The 20,879-nt window shown below is 43.2% G+C and overlaps 1 protein-coding gene across 1 annotated transcript; it reads left to right on the top strand.

Moving 5' to 3' along the window:
* Positions 1-518: 518 nt before the first annotated feature.
* LOC147434999 (GTP-binding protein Era-like protein) lies at positions 519-20,691 on the top strand. The gene is made up of 10 exons (XM_086491360.1): positions 519-754; positions 887-1,587; positions 15,374-15,519; positions 15,623-15,763; positions 16,514-16,627; positions 16,724-16,849; positions 17,966-18,064; positions 18,146-18,250; positions 19,757-19,837; positions 19,917-20,691. The coding sequence occupies exons 2-10, from the start codon at positions 960-962 to the stop codon at positions 19,998-20,000; spliced, it is 1,524 nt and encodes a 507-aa protein (XP_086347486.1). The 5' UTR covers positions 519-754; positions 887-959; the 3' UTR covers positions 20,001-20,691.
* Positions 20,692-20,879: the final 188 nt, after the last annotated feature.

Below are 20,879 nucleotides of genomic sequence, written 5' to 3'. Positions count from 1 at the left end.
TTGTGGATATAAATGACTTTAGAAGCTTACTTGGCATCTCAAGCAACAATTCTTGGAAGTTGTTGAGTTAAGAGGACAAAAAAGTGTCCAAGGGCATAAACGTGTCTTGTCACCAATCTAATACCACTAATTTTGTTAGTACTTAGTGGGACTCGACTCTAACAAATGATAATTCAATTAACAAATGATGATTCAGATATAATGAAATACTTTTCCTAGATTCTAAGCTTCAAGCCTTTTCCAAATTGAAGCATATCACAACCTAGTCTCCAGGAGCACGTTCAACTTCTGTCAAATTTGGTATATATGATTTAAGTAAAGATTCAACTTCCAAAATAGAGCGCCCACATCGTGGGTAGGGTTTTTTCATGGGAATTTGAAGAAGTTTTCTTCTCTCTCAAAGGCACGAATTGAAAGGCTTAAACTTCCTATTTTTGAAAAAATAGAAAATGCTATTTTGATGCTAGTTCTAAAGCTAGGGAGTTAGGCGTCTCTCTCTCTCTCTCTCTCTCTCAGTGTCTGACAACCCTGATGCGCGCTATTGGCTCCTCATAGGTGTTGGAGAGGAGTGCTCTCTCTCTCTCTCTCTCTCTCTCTCTCTCTCTCTCTCCACATTTTGGGGCTGTGGCATTCTCTCTGTCTCCCACTCTCTCTTCCGCGGCGGCAGCAACGCGATGGACTTGGTCAGCCACTGTGTGTCACGAGGGCGTCATGGTCGTCCTGTAGATCTGCCACATAGTGGCAGTTTGATAAGGTTAGAATAATAAACTTTAACCTTATCGTTTGCCATTAGCCACTACACACGAAAATTAGTGTGACCACAATGCTACCGTTTATACAGTGGTGGTGAGAAGACTTGGCTCTTATCTTTTTGTTTTTGTTATAGACTCGCACGTAGTTCGATCACCGGCCAGCGCTCTGCTTAACTAGTATGGCTATCTTATCCTCGTAAGGTGGCTATGGCGAGAGAAGCTTTGCGTCGACATGAGATCTTCGAAATGCAGGGTTTCATGCCACTTACAATGTCTTCCTCAGCTCTAAGCTCATCATCATCGTCATGTTTTTCTCCATCGTCATTCAGGAGAGACTATACAGAGAAGTGGGAACCCAACGAAGAACGTAACAAAGCAGTTGACAATGTGCGTCACGTGTTGTGTAGGGCAGGTACATCATCTTCAGTCAGCTCTGCAGCTCCTTTTGGTTTCAAGCTCAGCACGAGCTCCGAAATTCATAAGCTTCAAGAAAAACAGCAGCCCAGTTGGAGCTGCGAAAACATTGGACAGGCGGCTCCTGGGCGATTTGGTTCGTGCAGAGTAGAAGCATCACCTTCATCACCATCATCATCAGCTGAATCTTTTTCTTCACTAGTATCCTTGTCATCAGATGCACCTCAATCTGATTCTTCAGAATTGCCATCTGTGTCCAAACGCAGCAGGCCTGTGTTTGTCTTGAGTGACAAGCCACATAGAGCCTTGCAGCAGCAGAGCAGGCCTCCAGAGAGAGGCAAACCAAAGAGACGCTTCGAAGATAAGGATGAAGATGATCACGGTTTGTCTCTAACAACCACCGTTCGCGATCACCGCAGTGGTACGTCTGTCTCATTTATCAATGATATGATTAAGGCTGATTGTTATGTTCTATAGGCTGCATTTTCATAATATACCCACATATATTCTGGTTATAGACTCTGATAGATGGAGAGGGTTAGAAAGAAAGATCTGATCAATGTCTTATTCCACTCGTTGCTTTCTCTTCAAGGATTTGTAGAAGACTTACTTTTCTGGTATCATGCTGGCTTTCCTCATGTGGTATTGCTTCTTTTGACATCTTCTTCTCCTTTGTCTTCAATGGCTGCTCGTGTATTTTGATCTTGTTGTCCTTTTCTTAAGAAAAGATTTTTTCTTCTAAGTTAATAGTCTGATTGTGGTTTTTCTGAACCATCTTCTTGAGTCTTAGAACTTCTGCTTGTAGCTTCTTCATTCCCTTGAATAGGTAAAGCTCTCATGAAGATGGCTTTGGAAGATTTGGCCCTTGGTGGGGGCAGTCTATATGAGTCAAGACTGCCTTTCTTTTTTCTGGTGGCCGTTGCTCTGCATTGCAGTTTAAGGCAATCTAGGCTATCTTCATCATCAACTAATTGTAAAGCAGCCCTTTTCTCTGCCTTGGTATTGGCCTCACTAAAACTGTGTCTTGTTGCTATCCTCGCATCCTATTGGGCTTTAGCTGATGTCTGTTGATTGCTGTTAACTATCCTAGTAGACAGGGAAGAGGTATGTTGAGCAGCAGCCTCAAGCAAAGAATCCGTAGGAGGGAGAGAGAGCAATAAGAGTTGCATGCAAAAAGGGTAGCTAGTAGGGAAGGGAGGTTGTCTAGGAAAGGAGGTCGCACATTAGAGAAGGGTTGTGCATGGGAAGGTTGCACAATAAAGAAGGGTGTAAACGGTGGGAACATCTGCTAGATTGAGGTGGTAACTGGCACATGGAATAGTGAGTTAGAGAGCCAATGGAGAGCTATAAATAGGGCCCATTACTTCATTTGTAGGGACGGAGTACTGAATCCCTAAGCCTAGTGCTAAGAGCCATTCATACTTTGTAATTCTCATTAAGCTGAAGGCTTACTTGTCTCATTGACTACATTTGTACACAATTATCTGATTTGAATAATATAACTTCAGTTTCAATTCTCAGTTTCATTGTCAATCTCTTTTCAGTTCCAGTCTTATCTTTCAGTTACCATTTGGTCTGATCTGAAGTCTTATGTCTGGTCTAAACTAACTTTAACTACCGACCTCGAATAGATGTCTGAAAGTGTGGAGCACATTCCAAAGGGACACACGAGGAAAAGTAGAGAGAGAAAGAATAGAAGCTTCATTAATGTCCCTACAATGAGCTTATAGGACAAATTAGATACATCTTTATCACCACATTTGGGAGGCTTTTAGTGCTCACCAAGGATCCATCTTGCCCACGTGATCACATGACACAACACAAGCCAAACACGTCCATAGAACAACATTAGGGGGAGGTGTCTGACTGAAACCGGCCCGTAGGCTTTGGCTTTCACCCGAAATTCTTTACTTTAGACACACACAGAGAGCACTTTGCAAAGGGAACCTGCGATGGGAATTAACACTTAAACACACACACGGCTCAGAAGCTAGAATGCTCCGAGCAAACGCTGACAACCTGTAGGCCCCAAAATTGGCACCCCTTTCGGTATTTCTTAATTCTATAGGAGGGTAAATTTTAAAGAAGAGTCCTGGGAATCCTTTATCTGTATCGAGCTAGATACCACCTGTTTTGGCCAAATTTCGGCAGCATAACAGCCCCAAAACTTGTACGAAACCAATTCCCCTACTGGAACTCTCTTCCACTGGCATAAACCCTCTGATTCCTGTCCAAAAACAGTAAATTCAGCATGCTGTATTTACTGGTTTTTGCCCTGTTTTCAGCCCCAAACAGTCCCCTAGTTGTCCTTTGCCAGTGGGGCACGATTCCCAAGGGGTCTGGTGTCCGTATGGCTGAAAAACAGTCAATTTACAGTGCATACACAGCACTGAATTCGCACCTGTACGGTGAGGTTATGACCGTCACCGGTGCCTGCTTTGGAGTAGCAGTTAGCTACCCTCTTTCCTGCTCAAGGAGGCTCTTGCCTCAGCACAAAAGCATGAACCCCCACTACTGTACATGAGTCAACTGAGGAGCACTCTTGTGGGGCATCACATAAATGCACGTAGGGGAGAGAGAGAGCAGTGCACACTGTACATGAGAGGGAAAGAAAGCACTCCATAGCTCTTAACCTGTGATGATAGGTTCTCAATGAAGCATCCCCCCCAACATAAATCGAGCGTCCCCTCTTCTGCCCTTGACCTGTAATGCATCTGTGAACAAATTGATGCAAAAGGGGAAGATTTCCATGGCTGCCAAAACCGAAAACGCAACAAAACAGCCCTGTAAACACGCATCTGATGTCTTCAATGCTGAAAATGAGCTCCTTGGTCCTAGGTAAAGTCATGGGAAGCTCAAAAATGGAGAGAAATGGTTGAATATCACAGTTATCAGCCTCCAAAACTACTCCAAAGAGTCAGTTACGAGTTCTGTTCTCCCAAACTTGGTACATTGATCAAAAAGTGCCACTTGGCACTCATACATGCAATTTTCCCGCATTGGACTTCCTGCTTAAAAATCTCTCAACTGGTGCATCAGTTGACTTTGCAACAGAGTAATAAAATGTTCCCTTTGTCATTCTGAAGCTAATGACGCGAATAGATTTCGTTGCCCAAAATAGCAGTTCCCTAATTTTTAGGAGATGCTTCAGTTGGGCTCCCATTGGTCTTCTGATGTCTATCCTCATTGGGACCGCATCCAAAAGTGCAATGTGGCCCAACTTTCGGATACTTTCTGTTGGTGATCCCACCTTGACTTTATGCCTTTATTGAGTTCACTTCCTAGTATCCACCAACTTGCTAAGTGCGACGGGGATACCTACATGATCTTGAAATGAGCCTAGACATCCTTTTACTTTACGAGTTGCAGTACCAACCAACTTCTCGTCTGCGGATGAAACTACCGTTCACATTGGCCAGAAACAAACCAACAACTAAGGTTATCAGTTGCCACGTCCTCGTGACATTGACTCACGCCTTAGGCTGGGTTTAGATGAATTGGCGGCAATACATTGGGTAGGGGCGTCAAGCTTCCGTGGGCGTGAAAGTATTGGCTCAATGTTGAAGACCTCTCTCCGGACCCACCTCGAAAACAGTCGGGCCCCCTCGGGAAGAGCACCTTGGGTCATAGTCACAGGGGACGCCCATTTTTGGGCTTCCCGTTCCCACTTTTCCGTCCCGGCCTCTTTTTTACACTAAAAATCCATTTGAGCCCCATCCCCCATCCCCACTCCTCGGGACGCGTCCCTTGTGACTATGCCTTGGGCGCTCTCCTGTTGGCATGAAAACGGGGGGGTTTGTTGATCACGGTTAGTGTGAAGGTGCACTGCTCTATCAAGCCGTCACTTGGAGCTTGACTGGATGCTAGTTTTCGAGTCGATGTTGTAGTTCTTCCTTGCTGCCGCCTGTTGTGAACAGGGGGTGGTGTAATAAGACTTGGGCTGGCCCGTAAAATGCTAAAATTCGTACGTTGTGCCACGTCAGCATGCTGCCACAAATCACGGGTCTATCTGCACACTGCCATGTCATCAATCTTATACGCAATTTGGCCACGAGAAAGGGACTCCTTTCTGTGTTAAGATATGCAAAGGGGAAGCAACCTCTGCAAACTTTCGAATGAACCGCCTGTAGTATGAACACAATCCCAAGAAGCTTCTAACTTCATGGACATTCTTCAAATTGGGCCAATCATGGATAGTCTCTATCTTGGTCGGATCCATTTGCACTCCTGCTATGCTGACACAATGTGTCCCAAAAAGTGTTCTAGTAGGAAAAATTCACTTTTCTTTGCATTAATCACTAACTTGTGATCTCGTAATGCCTGAAAGACCTGAAGCAGATGATCTCTATGTTCTGCCTCATTTTTGGAGAAAACAATGATATTGTCAAAGAAAGTGCCAACAAATAGCATGTACTCTCGAAAAATCCTGTCCATCATCCGGTTAAATGTCGCAGGAGCATTGGTTAGGCCAAAAGGCTTCACCAAAAACTCAAATAACCCAAAAGTTGTCCGAAAGGTTGTCTTGTAGACGTCTCCCGGCACGATTCGAATCTGATGATATTCACTCTTCAAGTCGATCCTGCTAAAGCACGAGGATCCCTGTAACCTGTCAAGTATATCATCGATCCTAGGAATCTGAAATCTGTTCTTGATGGTGATTTTGTTGAGAGCTCTATAATCGATGCACATTCTCCAAGATCCGTCTTTCTTCAAAACCAACACTAGAGAGCAATACGGTGAAGTACTAGGCTGGACAAGACCCTTTTCCAAGAGGTCTTTCACTTGGTTCATAATCTCTTTGTTCTAGGCTCGGCTCACGCGATAAGGTGGCCGGTTCGGTGGTGTGCTTCCAGGTATCAAATCAATAGTATGATCTTCAGGACGAGCGGTTGGTAACTTGCCTGGCAGGCCCTTTGAGAAGCAGTCAGCATGAGAGTGGAGAAAATCTTGACGTTCTTTATCAGGTTCAGACATATTTGTCCTATCCTCATCACTCAACTCTTTCATAAAGATTGAGTAAACAAACAGACTGGATTTCATGAACTTTGAAATGGCCGAAGCCGATACAATAGGGACAGACTCGCCTTTAAGTTTAATATCAAGTACAATGGTTTTGCCCTTCTCTGTGGTCAATGTTGCTTCTCGCCCGATGGTCGACCACGGCGTTGTTCTTGTGGTACCAGGGAATTCCCAAGAGGACATCATAACTGTTAGGTGCAGCGGAATGATTGTTTGCGCTTTGCTCAAGATGAGTGCTCCAAACTGTGCTCAAGGTTCCTTTTGTTCTTATGGAAGGTAGAGCCTTCCGTTCTTAATGGAAAGTGCTATGATCACAAACAAAGTGAATGGACACTGTGCGTGCAAGTGTATGAGACTGAGAGATAGAGAGAGAAGAGAGATACGACACTAGAGACGTAAAACCCTCCTCCGAAGGCCCCACTCTCGTCGGCGAGAGTGGTCTACTTATTGATTGCACAAAGTGGTACAATGACGATGCAATGGACTGATGCAATCTGGGACTATGCCGGTGACGACGACGGTGATGACGACGATGACTTTAGGGCTGAAATCTGTGGTCTTCTATCTGCTGAATTTCGGGGCTGTTTCGGTGGCTGAAAATGACTGTTTTGGCTGCGTTTTCGAGGGCTGAGAATGGCCATCTTCTGCAATCATTTAGGGCTGAATCTGCTGCTGTCCAATAGGGCTGAAAATGCTGACCATCTGATGCGGTAAGGACTGAAAACCAAAAACGTTGGGCTGCCTCTGTAGCGTCAGTAAAACGCTATGCAAACCTGGGACTGCTGGCGATCATGGCTGAAAACTCCAGGGCTGGGGAGGTCTTGGCGATGTCAATTGAAAACGCTAGGCTGAGTATCTGTCGGCGATGCACTGCTGTGGAAACGCAAGGGATGGGAAGTGCTGAGGGTCCAAAAACGCTAGGCTCTGGGAAAGCTTTGGCGCTTGAGGGTTCTTGCTGAGAAGAATGCTTGTTGAGCATGTGCTCCCGCTGCCTCTTCTGCCATTGAGTGCTAACTTGGGTTTGCTTATATACAAACTTAGCAAAATTGCCCTACCTACTTTTGTTGGAAAGTCACTTAAAAATAATAAGTGAAAATACCAAAAATAGGGAAAATAGGCTAAATGCACTGGAAAATTCCCCTCACTGAATCTGATGGATTTTGAAGGGAATACCGATGATCATTCTGTGTGCAACCGGAGGATATGCATCTACACTAAGTGACTGGGCATGCACGGTCTACGAATAGACTCACAAAAGTGCCAGATCACTTATAATCTAGACTGATTGGACTGATTGAACCTTGAATATGCTGTAGCTTGTCCACGGACACATAGGGTTGCGATGTGTCACGTGACATCCCCTCCTTTTCAAAGTGAGGTACGGGTACCGAATTGTATGGCGTCGAGGGAGATCGCCAATAGCATCCCGAATCATGGAAGGGACTCTTCGCCGGCCCACTTTGATGTGTGGGTCGTGCGGTACTTGAACTTCATAAAGGTCTGCAAAGCTTGCTTCTTTGGGCCGCGCCGAAAGCGACACAAAATCTTTTGAATCTCCTTCCTTGCTTCAACTTCGTCTAGAGTCGTACTTCTTCCATCTTCAAGAATCTCCATGGCTGAAAATTCCTGAAACCATTTCCAACACAAAATCATGAACATACCCATGCCATGTAAAGTGAAGGGAAAAAATCTTGTCTTCGCTAAAGACTGTGTATGCAATGTAGATGAACATAGAAATGGAGTGACAACCCGTTCATCGAACACATGCAAATAATGAGATCGAATCTTTTTCTTTTGATCTAGAGCAATCAATGGTGGCAATTCACAACGGAAATGCCCATGCTTGGTGCTCATACTTTCATGTGATCTTTCTTCAACTGTGGCATGCCAAGGAAGAGACATGGAATGTGACTTCCTGACATACATACTTTTCAGCTTTTCACGAAAAATCTGCATATATTCGTGCTCATCCATGAGAGAAACGTGCTCAACATACAATATGTCATGCCTAGGAAAAGGGATCACATAACGATGCTAACGAAAATACAGGAAACGATCACGAATGAAACACTCGAACAATGCGTGCGTATCAATCATGCGAACACATAATACTTCTTGTACGGGTTCTTTGGACCTAGGCTCGAGAGCCAAGATCGTTTCTTCGTGAATGATCGAATCTACGAGGTTAGCTTCGCTAGAAAAAGCATCCACTAACACATCATCCTTGTGAACAATCACATCATCTTCATGCAACTCATCATGCTTGTGAGAAATCACATCTTGATCATGCAAATCATCATGCTTGTCTTTATCATCCAAATCATCATGCTTGTCTTTATCATCCAAATCATCATGCTTATCATTGTCAATCAAATCATCATGCTTCACACAATCATGCAAATCCTGTGTGTCATGCTGTGGAGAAAAAGAGACTGAGAGAGTCTCCTTACCCGAATCCTTTCAATCTTGTCCTGCATATTAGCAATGAGAAAAGAGTCGCAAGAACTCTTCCCTTCGTGCTTTGATCTCGCGATCAAATTCTGCTTGTTTTGCTTTGTTCGTTGCTTGTCTTTCTGCTTCGTCTTTTGCGTGTCTGCGTTCCATTTCTGCTTTTCTTTCTTTGAATTCACGATCCAATTTGGCTTGTCGTTCTTTGGCTTTCAAGCGTGCTTGCTCACGCTCACGCGCTATGGCTGCCATTCTTGCGGCATTTCTTGCTTTGCGTTGTAAATTCTGTTCCATAAACAACAACTCCAACTCCTCCATTGGAGTTAGTGCAATCGGTGTCGTAGATGGGGAAGGGTCAGAAAAACCTCCTGGTGTGGAAAATTCTTCTTCGCCTCTCTTATGCTCATCACCTCCAAGCAAAGTATCCATTCCGCTTCGAGTGATGACCATTTTGAAATCGTGGGTTCTTGTGGGTTCTTGTGGTCTTGGGTTCTTAAGTTCACGAGGAACTTGGGTTCTTGCGGGTCTTGGGTTCTTAAGTTCACGAGGAACTTGGTTCTTGAGGGTCTTGGGTTCTCAGGTTCTTGGGTTCTTGAGGTTTTCTTTCGCTTGCAAACCGTGTTGGAGAAGGATCTTCTCTTCTCCCGAGTTCTACTCTTTTCCGCGGGCGCACCCCTTGGTGGCCTTGCGCTCACACCAAGGTTGCTTTTTCCCACCTCACTTCGATTGGCGGGCCGCTAAGTGCACGGTCCGCTCTCAATGAGCGAAAAGAGACACAAGGGGAGGCTAGACAAGCCCTTCTTTCTTGGGATTCCTGTCACTCTTCAACAAAACACGATTAGGAATCGACACACCCAAGCGAACTTGGGTTCGTACGACCTCAACAAGCAAAAAAAATTCTTGTGGTTCTTGTGGTTCTTTCCTTGAGTGATACAGAACACTGCCAAAGCTCTGATACCAATGTTAGGTGCAGCGGAATGATTGTTTGCGCTTTGCTCAAGAAGAGTGCTCCGAACTGTGCTCAAGGTTCCTTTTGTTCTTATGGAAGGTAGAGCCTTCCGTTCTTAATGGAAAGTGCTATGATCACAAACAAAGTGAATGGACACTGTGCGTGCAAGTGTATGAGACTGAGAGATAGAGAGAGAAGAGAGATACGACACCAGAGACGTTGTAAAACCCTCCTCCGAAGGCCCCACTCTTGTCGGCGAGAGTGGTCTACTTATTGATTGCACAAAGTGGTACAATGACGATGCGATGGACGGATGCAATCTGGGACTATGCCGACGACGGTGATGACGACGACGACTTTAGGGCTGAAATCTGTGGTCTTCTATCTGCTGAATTTCGAGGCTGTTTCGGTGGCTGAAAATGACTGTTTTGGCTGCGTTTTCGAGGGCTGAAAATGGCTATCTTCTGCAATCATTCAGTGCTGAATCTGCTGCTGTCCAATAGGGCTGAAAACCTGACCATTTGATGCGGTAAGGGCTGAAAACCAAAAGCTGGGCTGCCTCTGTAGCGTTAGTAAAACGCTATGCAAATCTGGGACTGCTGGCGATCATGGCTAAAACCGCCAGGGCTGTGGAGGTCTTGGCGATGTCAACTGAAAACGCTAGGTTGAGTACCTGTCGGCGATGCACTGCTGTGGAAACGCCAGGGATGGGGAAGTGCTGAGGGTCCAAAAACGCTAGGCTATGGGAAAGCTTTGGCGCTTGAGGGTTCTTGCTGAGAAGAATGCCTGTTGAGCATGTGCTCCTGCTGCCTCTTCTGCCATTGAGTGCTAACTTGGGTTTGCTTATATACGAACTTAGCAAAATTGCCCTACCTACTTTTGTTGGAAAGTCACTTAAAAATAATAAGTGAAAATACCAAAAATAGGGAAAATAGGTTAAATGCACTGGAAAATTCCCCTGACTGAATCTGATGGATTCTGAAGGGAATACCGAATCTGATGGATACTGATGATCCTGCTGTGTGCAACCGGAGGATATGCATCTACACCAAGTGACTGGGCATGCACGGTCTACGAATAGACTCACAAAAGTGTCAGATCACTTATAATCTAGACTGACTGGACTGACTGAACCCTGATCATGCTGTAGCTTGTTCACGGACACATAGGGTTGGGATGTGTCACGTGACAACAACCTTCCAAAGGCATTATGTAAAAGTCCTCATGCCCCAAATACCCCTGACAATGCAACCGAAGTTTGCCAATGACAAGTGTAATGGCTACGTCCCTGCCGGGTGCCTCTAGAACTGCCTCCGTAAGTGGTCCCATCCGATCGGGAGTGATCTCGAGCCGCGCCGCCAATTCCGGTGAAATGAAGTTTTCCTTGGCTCCTCCATCGAAGAAGATCAGGGCTTCTTGGTCTTTCACTTTACCCCAAGCTCGGCAAAGTTTTGTACTCTCGTCCAACGTGCTGCGATCGGTACCCACGCAGAGTCCTGTTTTCATCTTGCCTTTTCTTCCACGTTCCTCAGCTGCTCTCAAACTCTCAGGCCTTTCGTCGTCCTTGTCGTTCTATTGTTTCTGTGCCTTTTTAGGGCACTTCGCGGAGACATGCCCAGTTTCCCCGCATCCAAAGCACTTCCCTTCCCTGATGTAGCGAGCTCTCTCTTGTGAAGTGAGTTTGGGTCGTGCATCCTTCTTTTCAGGGTTGCTCTTCCTCTTTCTACTTTCATTTGTCGAAGTCTGTTCGGCTCTTTGCGTCATGATCTCATCGGTGGGGTAGGTCAAACTGCCAGAGTGAATGGCAAAACCCCGTTTCGCATGACTCGTCAGCTCCTGAATGGAAGCTGACTTTTGTTCCAAGCAGTGATCTCGGATCTCTGTAGGAAGACCCAAGGTAAACCGCTCAATTTGTTCCTTGAACGAGATCTTCTCAAATGAAGAGGCGGGTAGAAAAGAGCTCCAGAATCTCTCGCAATAAGCGTCCACTGTATCCTTCTTGGTCATCCACAGTTGGTTCCAAGCAGTTCGTGTATCGCGTTCATACTCTCGAGTCAGCCAAGAAGAAATAAGAAGCCTCTTGAATTTCAGCCATTTAACTGGCGCAACCTTGTTTAATAGAATCATGGACCACCAAGTTCGAGCATTCCCCTTAAAGTAAGAGGCAGCTCTCCAAATCTAAGAGTGCTCTGAGTAACACCCTCCCGCGAAAGCGATGTCAAACTGCTGTATGAAAGACAAAGCCTTCGAAGCATCTCTATAACCAGAAAACGTGTCAAATTTAATTGACTGTTTACCTTCCTTAAACTCTCGGACTTTCTTGCTTTTGTCTTGCAGAAAGTCATACTGGTTGGCTTTGTAAAAATTCTTCTTCTTTGAATAAAAGTTGCTGTCATTAGAGTCCGAACTGTCTGTAGACGAGTCCTCAGTAGAATTGTCAATCACGGGGCGAGATCTAGACTTCTTTGCCTTTTTCTTGCCCTTTCCGAAGCGTTGCTTCTTGCTTCGCTTTTTGCCTGTTCTGTCTTCTTCGCTCGAGTCAGATGAGTTAGAAGAACTATCCGAAGAAGAAGAAGAAGAAGAAGAAGAAGAAGAACACTTTGCGTCCAGATGCTCTGAGTTGTGAGAGGGCAACCTACGTATTGAAAGAGTACAAGGGGATGCTAAAAGCAGAGCCCAAAGCTTCAAAAACTGTCCATAAAAAAACTGCCCTTAAAAATAAAGCAAAGAGTTTCTTTTTTCTCTCTCTCTCTCTAACTTGCGTAAATTAAAGAAATTTCTTGCGTAGAGTTTTCAAGCCTTATTGCGTAGCCAAAAAGTAGCAAAAATCCACGCAAATCTGCCGTCCGTACAGCAAGCCACGTGGCTGACAATTTCCGCACCCTGCTGCCCAATTCTGCCGTACGCTGCCTCAGTCCAGCCAGGGTGTCCGTGTCCGTGCAGTAGGCCACGTCAACATTTCTGCTGCAGTCCGAGAGTCCTTGCCAAGAGAGGGAGGGTGTGTGTGTATATTGTGTAGGCCACGTCACGCATTTGTGACAGAAATATATGAGGGCGCCCGGAGAAAAGTAGGCAGCCGGACCAGGTACAACCTAGACTATTGGTGGCCAGCCCGGAGACATACTAGCCGTGCAAGTATGCCTGTGAAGCAGCATAGTGGTGTAAGTCTAACAGGACAGACAACGACTTTAACAACCGAGTCACTGAAGAGTGTACTTTAAGTAAGTATGATGGTAAGATGGATGCGTCTGTGATTTACTTTTGGTTGTATCAATTCAACGCTTACTTTGCTAACATAAAAAAAATCAGTAACAACAAAGTTTCTACAACTATCATGTATTTGTCGGCCGGTGATGCCATTAATTGGTATCAAGCTTGGCAAGAGACACAGTTGACCGAGCATCTTGAGCATGTCACGGATGGCGAACCATTGCCTTACAGTTGGGTCAACTTCCAAGACAAGCTCAAGGCTCGTTTTATGTCACCGTAGTACCTTGAATGGTTGAGAGAGGATTGGCGAGACCTCAAGCCAAATGGGACTCCCATTATGTCTTTTTCTAACCAAATTTTGGAGATTGGTGTGCAATTGCCTAAGTTGATTGAGGATCTCAAGGAGGCCTTGCTCTTTGGTTTGGACGAGTACATCGAATACGATGTAGAAGTGGTAGACCCTACTGACTACAATATCGCCGTCAGGATATCTCTTAAGCAAGAAATGAAGCACAATAAAGGTAAGCCTAAAGAGAATGAAACTGGCATGTAGCCTCACTGAAGGGCGGTAAACTTTGGCTTTCATCCAATCTATATTTTGATCGACTTTACCTATACTTTACGACACAAAAGTAACTTCACAAATAAACCTATGATTGGAATTCAACACTTCAAAACAAATCACCACTTGGTAGCTAGAGTGCTCCCAAGTAGACAGTGCCACCCTGTTGGCCCCAAAGGTAGGTGCCCCTTTTGGTATTTCTTTATTCCAATTTAACTTTGAGAAAACCTTTAAACTTTTACGAGCTGTCCGGCTTCTATTGGGTTGAAAATTCCCTACTCTATCTCAACTTCGGTAGCATAACGACATTAGAAGGCTTTAGAGACAAAACTCCCATGTAACAGGTGACTTTCCAAGCGCATTAGAGCCCTTTTACATATCTAGCGAGAGAATACAACACTCTGAAATCTCTGTTTTTTGCCTCTAAAATGCACCGAAACACCTGTTTGGCAGATCCTTAGCTTCCCCCAAGCTTCTGGGACTTTAGGCATCAAAAAGTGTCAAAACCCTAAACCTGCAAGAAATTACAGCAAGCTGTAATTCTCTGTTTTGGGTTATGTTTTGCATGCCAAACCCACCTGTAGGTAGCCTTCAAGTTCCTACACGTGTAGGGCTATTTGCCCTTTAATTTAGACGAGATTTGTGGAGAGAAATCTCTCTAAATCAACCCGTACTTGCTTGCGATTAGCAGTTAGTAATCCGGTACCTGTGCAACAGGCTCTTGCCTCTGCAATCGCACAGAAACCCACAGAACTGTACATACAGATGGAAAGCCCTTGAGCTGGGCATCACGATTCTGTATTCAAAAGGGGAGAGAAGTGGACGAGAGCGGAATCATTGTGCTACATAAGACAGAGGAGAAGGCAAGCTTTCCATTGAAGTTGTAAACCTGTACCCACTACTCACACAGGCACTGTGGCGTCACAATGACGCGAACAGCAACCCCAAATAGCCCCAAATTGATTTAGGTGTCCCCTTGCAGCTGAGGTGTCTGGCAGATTTGCTCTGGAGCTGCCAAGTGTCCAGCAGTACAGAATCTGCAAATATACTGGAACAACAGCTTGAGTAACTTAAACAAAAGAGAGAGAGATGGGGAGAGAAAATTTGGTAAAGACCACATCTCTTATGTTGCAAGTACTAGCAGTAAATAGAAGTGAGCACTCAAAAGCCCACTTATTCTTTTCCCCACTCATATGTAATTGACTCTGTTGTATTGGTGCTTTTTTCCTGAGGTCCGTCATCAGTTGGATGTGATAGAAACTCAGCTTATTGGTTTTTTCCATGGTACATTCTATTTAGGAACTAACTCAATACAAACCTGCATTGATGACATGAACGAGGATGTCTTAATGTTGTTCAGGCTATGCGTACTAAAGGTGATGATTGTCCACTTCCTAATGTCTTTATATTGTAGACTTTTATTATGATTTATTGATTATTTTAGGAATGAAGGAATTGCGTTTGGTCTTGTGTGTTGTTGAAAAAGTTTGGAAAGGTTCACTGATACTAAAAGTATATTTTTTGTAAAACAATGGTGAACTTCATCAAGTAAGCCTCCCTCATGGATTTTCTTGTTTGTTTTGTTTAATTCATCTTGCCCACATAGTTTTCTTGTATTTTTTGTTTAATTTCATCTAAAAATTTCTTGTTCTCTGCAGTAAAATAAGATAAAATTTTGGTTAATCTTCTACTAGTTTGAATTTTGAGTCTTCTTTCTTTTATACGTTTATGTGTATTTCTTGATTGTGTTGTTTGAGCAAGTGGTTTTGTCGTAAGCAAGTTCAGAGCAACCAAGAAAGCGGGAAAACTTTTTCAATTAGCTTGATGGCATACTGATTGTTTTGAAGTTGGTATCCCGTATATTGCTTAGCTCTAGGGCTGAACATTAAAGAAACTATGAGGTCTCTGATTTAAAGTTACTCTATGTAGCTGTTGCAATGATGCACAGTGTTGTGCAAGCAAATGGAAGGATGGGTTTGTAGTCACTCCGTTTTGCTTACATTTTTCTTATGTAATCAGGGTACGTTGCTCTGATTGGCAAACCAAATGTGGGGAAAAGCACTCTCATGAATCGGATGATAGGCCAAAAGCTCTCTATTGTCACTAATAAGCCACAGACAACACGCCATCGAATCCTTGGCATATGTTCTGGTCCCGAATACCAGGTGCACTTGCAAGGTTTAGTGGGCAGCTTTTTTTCCTTTTTTTTTGTTGGCTAAAATTCATAGTGGACTTGGGATCATGTATATTGATACTTGCTTTCTATAGATGATTCTTTATGATACACCTGGAATGATTGCAAAGAGAATGAATAAGCTGGATGAGATGATGATGCAAAATGTACGGACTGCAGCGCTCAATGCCGATTGTGTACTAGTCATAGTAGATGCTGCGCAAGAACCTCAAAAGGTTAGTGGAAATACATAGGCCCACAAAAAGCTTTGCTTTTTTTCGTTTTTAGCTGGTTATAGCACATGGAAAAAGCTGACCCTTAAGCTTTGCCAAGGATTCAGTTAATAAAATTATCTGATCTCTATTTAACTTCTCAACAAGTGCCAATATTTTTGTTAAACAAACATGTTTAATTTCTCTATGAGTTCTGAATTGGGATTTATTTGCTTTCGAAAATTGTGGTACAAGAGCTGATTCAACAATAGTTACAAAGCTTACATTATGTCCATCAAAGAGGACCTTCAAGGCTCTGCAAATTGGATGCTGAAGCCTGATTATAAACTGTTAAGAAGTTGCATCATGATTGCATGTAGCGATATAAAGCTCATGGAGGTCTGCACAAACTGATTGCTTTTACTTTTTCTTATACCCTTAGCTTGTACTTTCGCCGAATCACTCATTTAAATAGCCCTTGGCAAGGTTGGTACAAGCGAGGGACAAATGATCTGGAGAAGAGTCATATATTTGAGCTTTGACCAGCTTTTTAATTATTGAACACGGGATTGACTTGTAGGTACTAGTTGGGACTAGATTTCTCATGTTTGTTTTGTAGGATCATCTTTGCTCTCAGTACCATAGTAAGTAGTTTAAATCTTGTCAAGGAGGTATTCTGCTATGAAGCCTTTTTTGTGATGGAAAGATTCAATTTAAAGATTTAGCTTGTATATGGCATGGATCTATAGATTACGAAGCTCTCTTTGTCAGCAGTTCACGGAGGGTTTAGAGGAAGGAGCATTGAAGATTGCTCAAAGTAGGCCCAGTCTTTTAGTTATGAATAAGAGGGATGTGATAAAGCCTGGAGAAATCGCCAAAAAGATACAGGTGAAGAATGCTGTGCTTCGTTTTCCTTTATATAAGAACTTCCTAGATGATTGCAGTGAATCTGACGTTTTTTATGTTTTAATCCGTATTGTGCAGTGGTATGAGGAATTTAGTGGACTTAAAGAAGTTCTTGCTGTCAGTGCAAAGTATGGCCATGGAGTTGAGGAGTTAAAAAGCTGGTTGGTGTCTAAGCTACCCCTTGGGCCAGCGTATTATCCAAAGGTAGCATAATAGGTCTCAAAAGTTTCTGCTTGAACTGTTTTTAAGGGTGTTGAAGGAAACACATCACTATATGAGGTGGAGTCATGGTTCACTTCTCCTTACATGTGTTCATACTGCGACATGAAATTCATGAAAGGTGTCTTTTCGATCATGATCAGCTGTAAGTTTCAGGCCAGAGCACAATTAGCTTGAATATTTGAAAATAGCCTTCCCTTGCACCAGTTAGATTTGCACTGTAGTGAAGCTAAGGCATATTGTCTTCGTCAATACTACTTATCCTTGAAGGGTGATTGAGAATCGAGGTCTTCGTTCCGGACATGTTTGGGTGGCTTCACAGCTCTTGGTTTTGAGGAACAGAGCAGTTTTTTGTGTCAATGGTCGAGACATGCCGTCAGAATATGCAGCGGAAGATGCAATGAAGACAAGAACTGGCCTCCAATCTGGTGGACACCTCGACTCCGTTCTGGCTTGACTCTGATAAGATCCTTTGACACTAGAGAACACCTGCAATGCCACATACATATACAAGCACATGCACCTTATGGTTATAGCTCTAACTATTGCAGTTACTTGTTCTGGTGCCCCCTGGTTTATTCCTGAAGGCCTCTTCAAAGGTATACTCAGCAGTTGATTATTAAGTGGTCACATCTTACGATCGATTCATTCTAGGTAGACTGTCATTTTCTAGCACCATGGATGACCTAAGCTTCCAGCAGTTGTAGGAGGGTGCTCGCAAAATTGACTGGCGAGAGGTCTGCATAGCAGTAGTGGCAGTAAAACTTAGCCTTGTTGCTCTTGCTCTGAAGCAATTGCTTTCCTGAAATATCCACAGGCACATCGGTTTTCATTTTAGAGCTCACTCCTCACATGTTTGTCATTGAGGTATGTTTCAATAAGCTCTGTAAACTAGACCTGATGACCAAGCGCTGCAGGTTAAGGAGTGACTCAGGCATCAACAGCCCTCCTCATTTAAATGGAATTCTCCTATATATGTGTTTCTGGCTCAGTGTTTGTATCCTGCCGCTAAACATTTTTTATTAATTGTGTTGACCCAAGTGAGGTCCAACTCGTTGGGCCATCTTCAAAAGTAATGTTTTTATTGACGGATTGCTGCAGGAAGATGTGAGCGATCAACCTGAGAAGTTTTTTGCGAGTGAGATTATACGAGAGAAGATATTTCTTCAGTATATGAAGGAGATACCTTATGTTTCTCAGGCATGATAAGGCTTTCCTGCTTGTGTTTTGATTATTCAATTTGTAAGTCTAAGCTAATTTTCTAGCTGTCTGAATTTTCAGGTTAATGTCTTGACATACATTGAAAGGATACCCCCTGCAAAGGATTTTATTGAGGTTGAAATTGTTGTTGAACGAGAATCTCAGAAAGCTATCATGATTGGCAAGGTGAAATTTTATGCATGTTCGTGTATCTTTGTGTTCATAATTTTCCTTAATGTCTAAGTCCCAACTACGAGGATTCAATAGTACAATCAGATGTTTTAAGGCTAACAAAATTCAAGGTCTTGTACTTTGTGGCTTTGAAACAAAAGGGTTTAGCTATGCTTTTGCTCTCTACTGGTATATAGAATCTGTCAGAGGGTGGATAGTTGAGATCAGAGTTCTCCGAAATTTCTTGGAATGGAAAGTTGGAACAAAAAAATGGAAAGAGAAGCTTTCTTTCGGAAATGCCGGAGGTTAAGTATTGTTGTGACTCTGCCAGTTCAGGAAAGTTCAATCCATCCACTCCCGTCTGACTTGAACCTCTTGATTGTTGAGAGAGGCATATGATTCACACAGCTAGTGAGGAGTAATGTAAGGTTTAACTATGTATTCAAGCAAGTAAGTGGTCCATTAAAGGATGACACTGTGTGCTGATGGATGGTAGGAGATGGGGGGGGGGGTTGCCATTTAACCCATCGTTGGGCATGGATCAATACAGCGTGTCTACTAGCATTAGACGGCTATGATTGGACTTCTTGGTTACCTGGCAAAATGATTTTCCAACAATGTTGAGTTCGGAGTAAATCAGTACTGATTTGTGCATATGTATTTCAAGAGCAGTTTTATTGTGCACAAAACTTGATCTATCATTGTAGATTGGCTTGCTTTTGGGCAGACATTTCTCATTGAAGCATGCCTCAAATTTACATGAGCTTTAGCACATGCCGATGGTGACACTGATCGACACAGTGGTAAAGATGCGATGTTTGGACTTCTGATGTCCAAGAGCTTCTAGCTGTGAAGTGTTTTTGGTTACTAGAGCTCTCCATCTTTTTGTGTTTACTTAGGGGCTATTATTTAGCAAGCATCTGTGACATAATCATGTAGGAGCTACAAATCTGTGTGTGAAGGCTGTGAGGTAGGCCTGCTGTTGCCGAAACTTGCCTGATTTTAAAGGCTTGGTACTAGTAGCTGAGTTTTGCCAGGATTTGTTAGTTCATTTCTCCATGATTTCTTGAGGATAATACGTTCTGCAAGGATCTCCACTGTAGGTGCTCTAATCTTTGTTGGTCTATCCTTAATGCACATCTCATAGTTATCTCAGAGCAGATAAGAGGGCTTCCCAGGTAGTTGATTAGGTTAAAAAATTGATGGCTGCATTTTGGCCCAAATGTCAATTTCATCTGAAAAAAATGGCGTTGCATCTACAGTAATAGAGAACCCTTACACTTTAAAAGTGTCTCTAGCATTTTTTGCCTAAGCCTTTTCTAAATCATTTTCAAGTAAATAAAGGTTTGTTTTTATCTTATTTTAATTTGGGTTTAGAAATAAATAAAAGTGGTTTAGTTTTTTTTTTTGTCCGTTTTCTTTTCTGGCTTGCTTTTATGTTTTTTTGCAAGTGTTTTCTTAAGTTCAGACTTTTCTGACCCTATGAAGGTCTATATTACTTACACTTCAGCTCTTGTACAGGAAGGGTCAGCCCTGAAAACTTTGGCCACGGCATCACGACTTGATATTGAAGATTTTGTCGGCCGAGCAGTATATCTAGAGGTGAGTCTATGACACTCCTCGTACACTTTCTGGGGCTTGCACATTTTGTTATCAATGTTCACAGTTGTCTTTACTCCAGATAAAAGTGAAGGTGAAGGAAGATTGGCGTGCAAATGAGAACCTATTGAAGTATTACGGTTATGGTGGTCAGTTGTCGGTATGAAGCTTTGTGTTCTAATGGTGTAATTATCAGTGTGCAAGGGAAGTGTTTTGTGGAGTGGTGCAGCAAATCAAAAAGCAGACCTGTCTGTAGACAACCTTGCGAGTAGAGGTCCCTCACAAGTCATGCCAACAAATGTGTATTCTTTTTTTCATGGAAACATAGCCAGAGCCTGCATTTACATGCAAAGATATGAACACAACTTGAGAGTATCAGCGATCCAGAGCTGCCGATTATAAATGCTTTCCGACTTCCCGCTGCACCATAAGGTTCTGTTGGATTGGGAAGAGCTGATGCCAATGCTGGTTCTTGGGTGAGAGCGCCATCTGGAACTTTCACAATTGTACTTTACAGATTTGTTCTCCTAGAACCCCATCCTACAAACCTTCATGGGACTGAAATGATGGATTCCTTTGCTTGTAAGCAACAGAAAGCCTTGTGCGGTACTCTTTCAAGTGGCTCATTTTACACCAATGAGACAATACTGACAAAGCCGACCTCAAATACAGGGCTTCGAGAAATCTTGAGGTGGTGTGGAAGGATGGTGGCTTATTAGAGTTCTTAAGTTGAGAGTCTTGATTGTAAGTTTGGGTGAGCCTATTCTTTGTTCCTTTGGCATAGCAAAACAGAGCTCACCTATATGTCATAAAGTTGATCAATTTAAGGTATGCCCTCTCAAAATACTTCAAAGCTACTGGTCAGTGTTTGAAAGGTAATAGCATGTCTCGAAAAGTAATGAAAAACTAAAAATTTTTGCAAAATGGCAGACCATGAATGAGTAAAGAGGGTTCTTCATGAAAGTGACCATCTGCATATTTCAAGGAGTTGTTCAAATTGGAGCTCAAACATGCTAATGCACTTGTGTTGTGATTATACTTTTTT

Source organism: Adiantum capillus-veneris, chromosome 19 (genome assembly GCF_014529385.1).
Source record: "Adiantum capillus-veneris isolate H3 chromosome 19, ASM1452938v2, whole genome shotgun sequence".
NCBI lineage: Eukaryota > Viridiplantae > Streptophyta > Polypodiopsida > Polypodiales > Pteridaceae > Adiantum > Adiantum capillus-veneris.
This window is presented reverse-complemented; position numbering and strand designations above follow the sequence as displayed.

What these genes read in the sequence shown, in the direction of transcription:
- LOC147434999 (XM_086491360.1), top strand. Translation starts at nt 960, where the DNA reads ATGGCGAGAGAAGCTTTGCGTCGACATGAGATCTTCGAAATGCAGGGT. An exon ending in GTTCTGGTCCCGAATACCAG is followed by an intron (nt 15,520 to 15,622) that starts GTGCACTTGCAA and finishes TGCTTTCTATAG; the next exon opens with ATGATTCTTTATGATACACC. An exon ending in GGCCAGCGTATTATCCAAAG is followed by an intron (nt 16,850 to 17,965) that starts GTAGCATAATAG and finishes GGATTGCTGCAG; the next exon opens with GAAGATGTGAGCGATCAACC.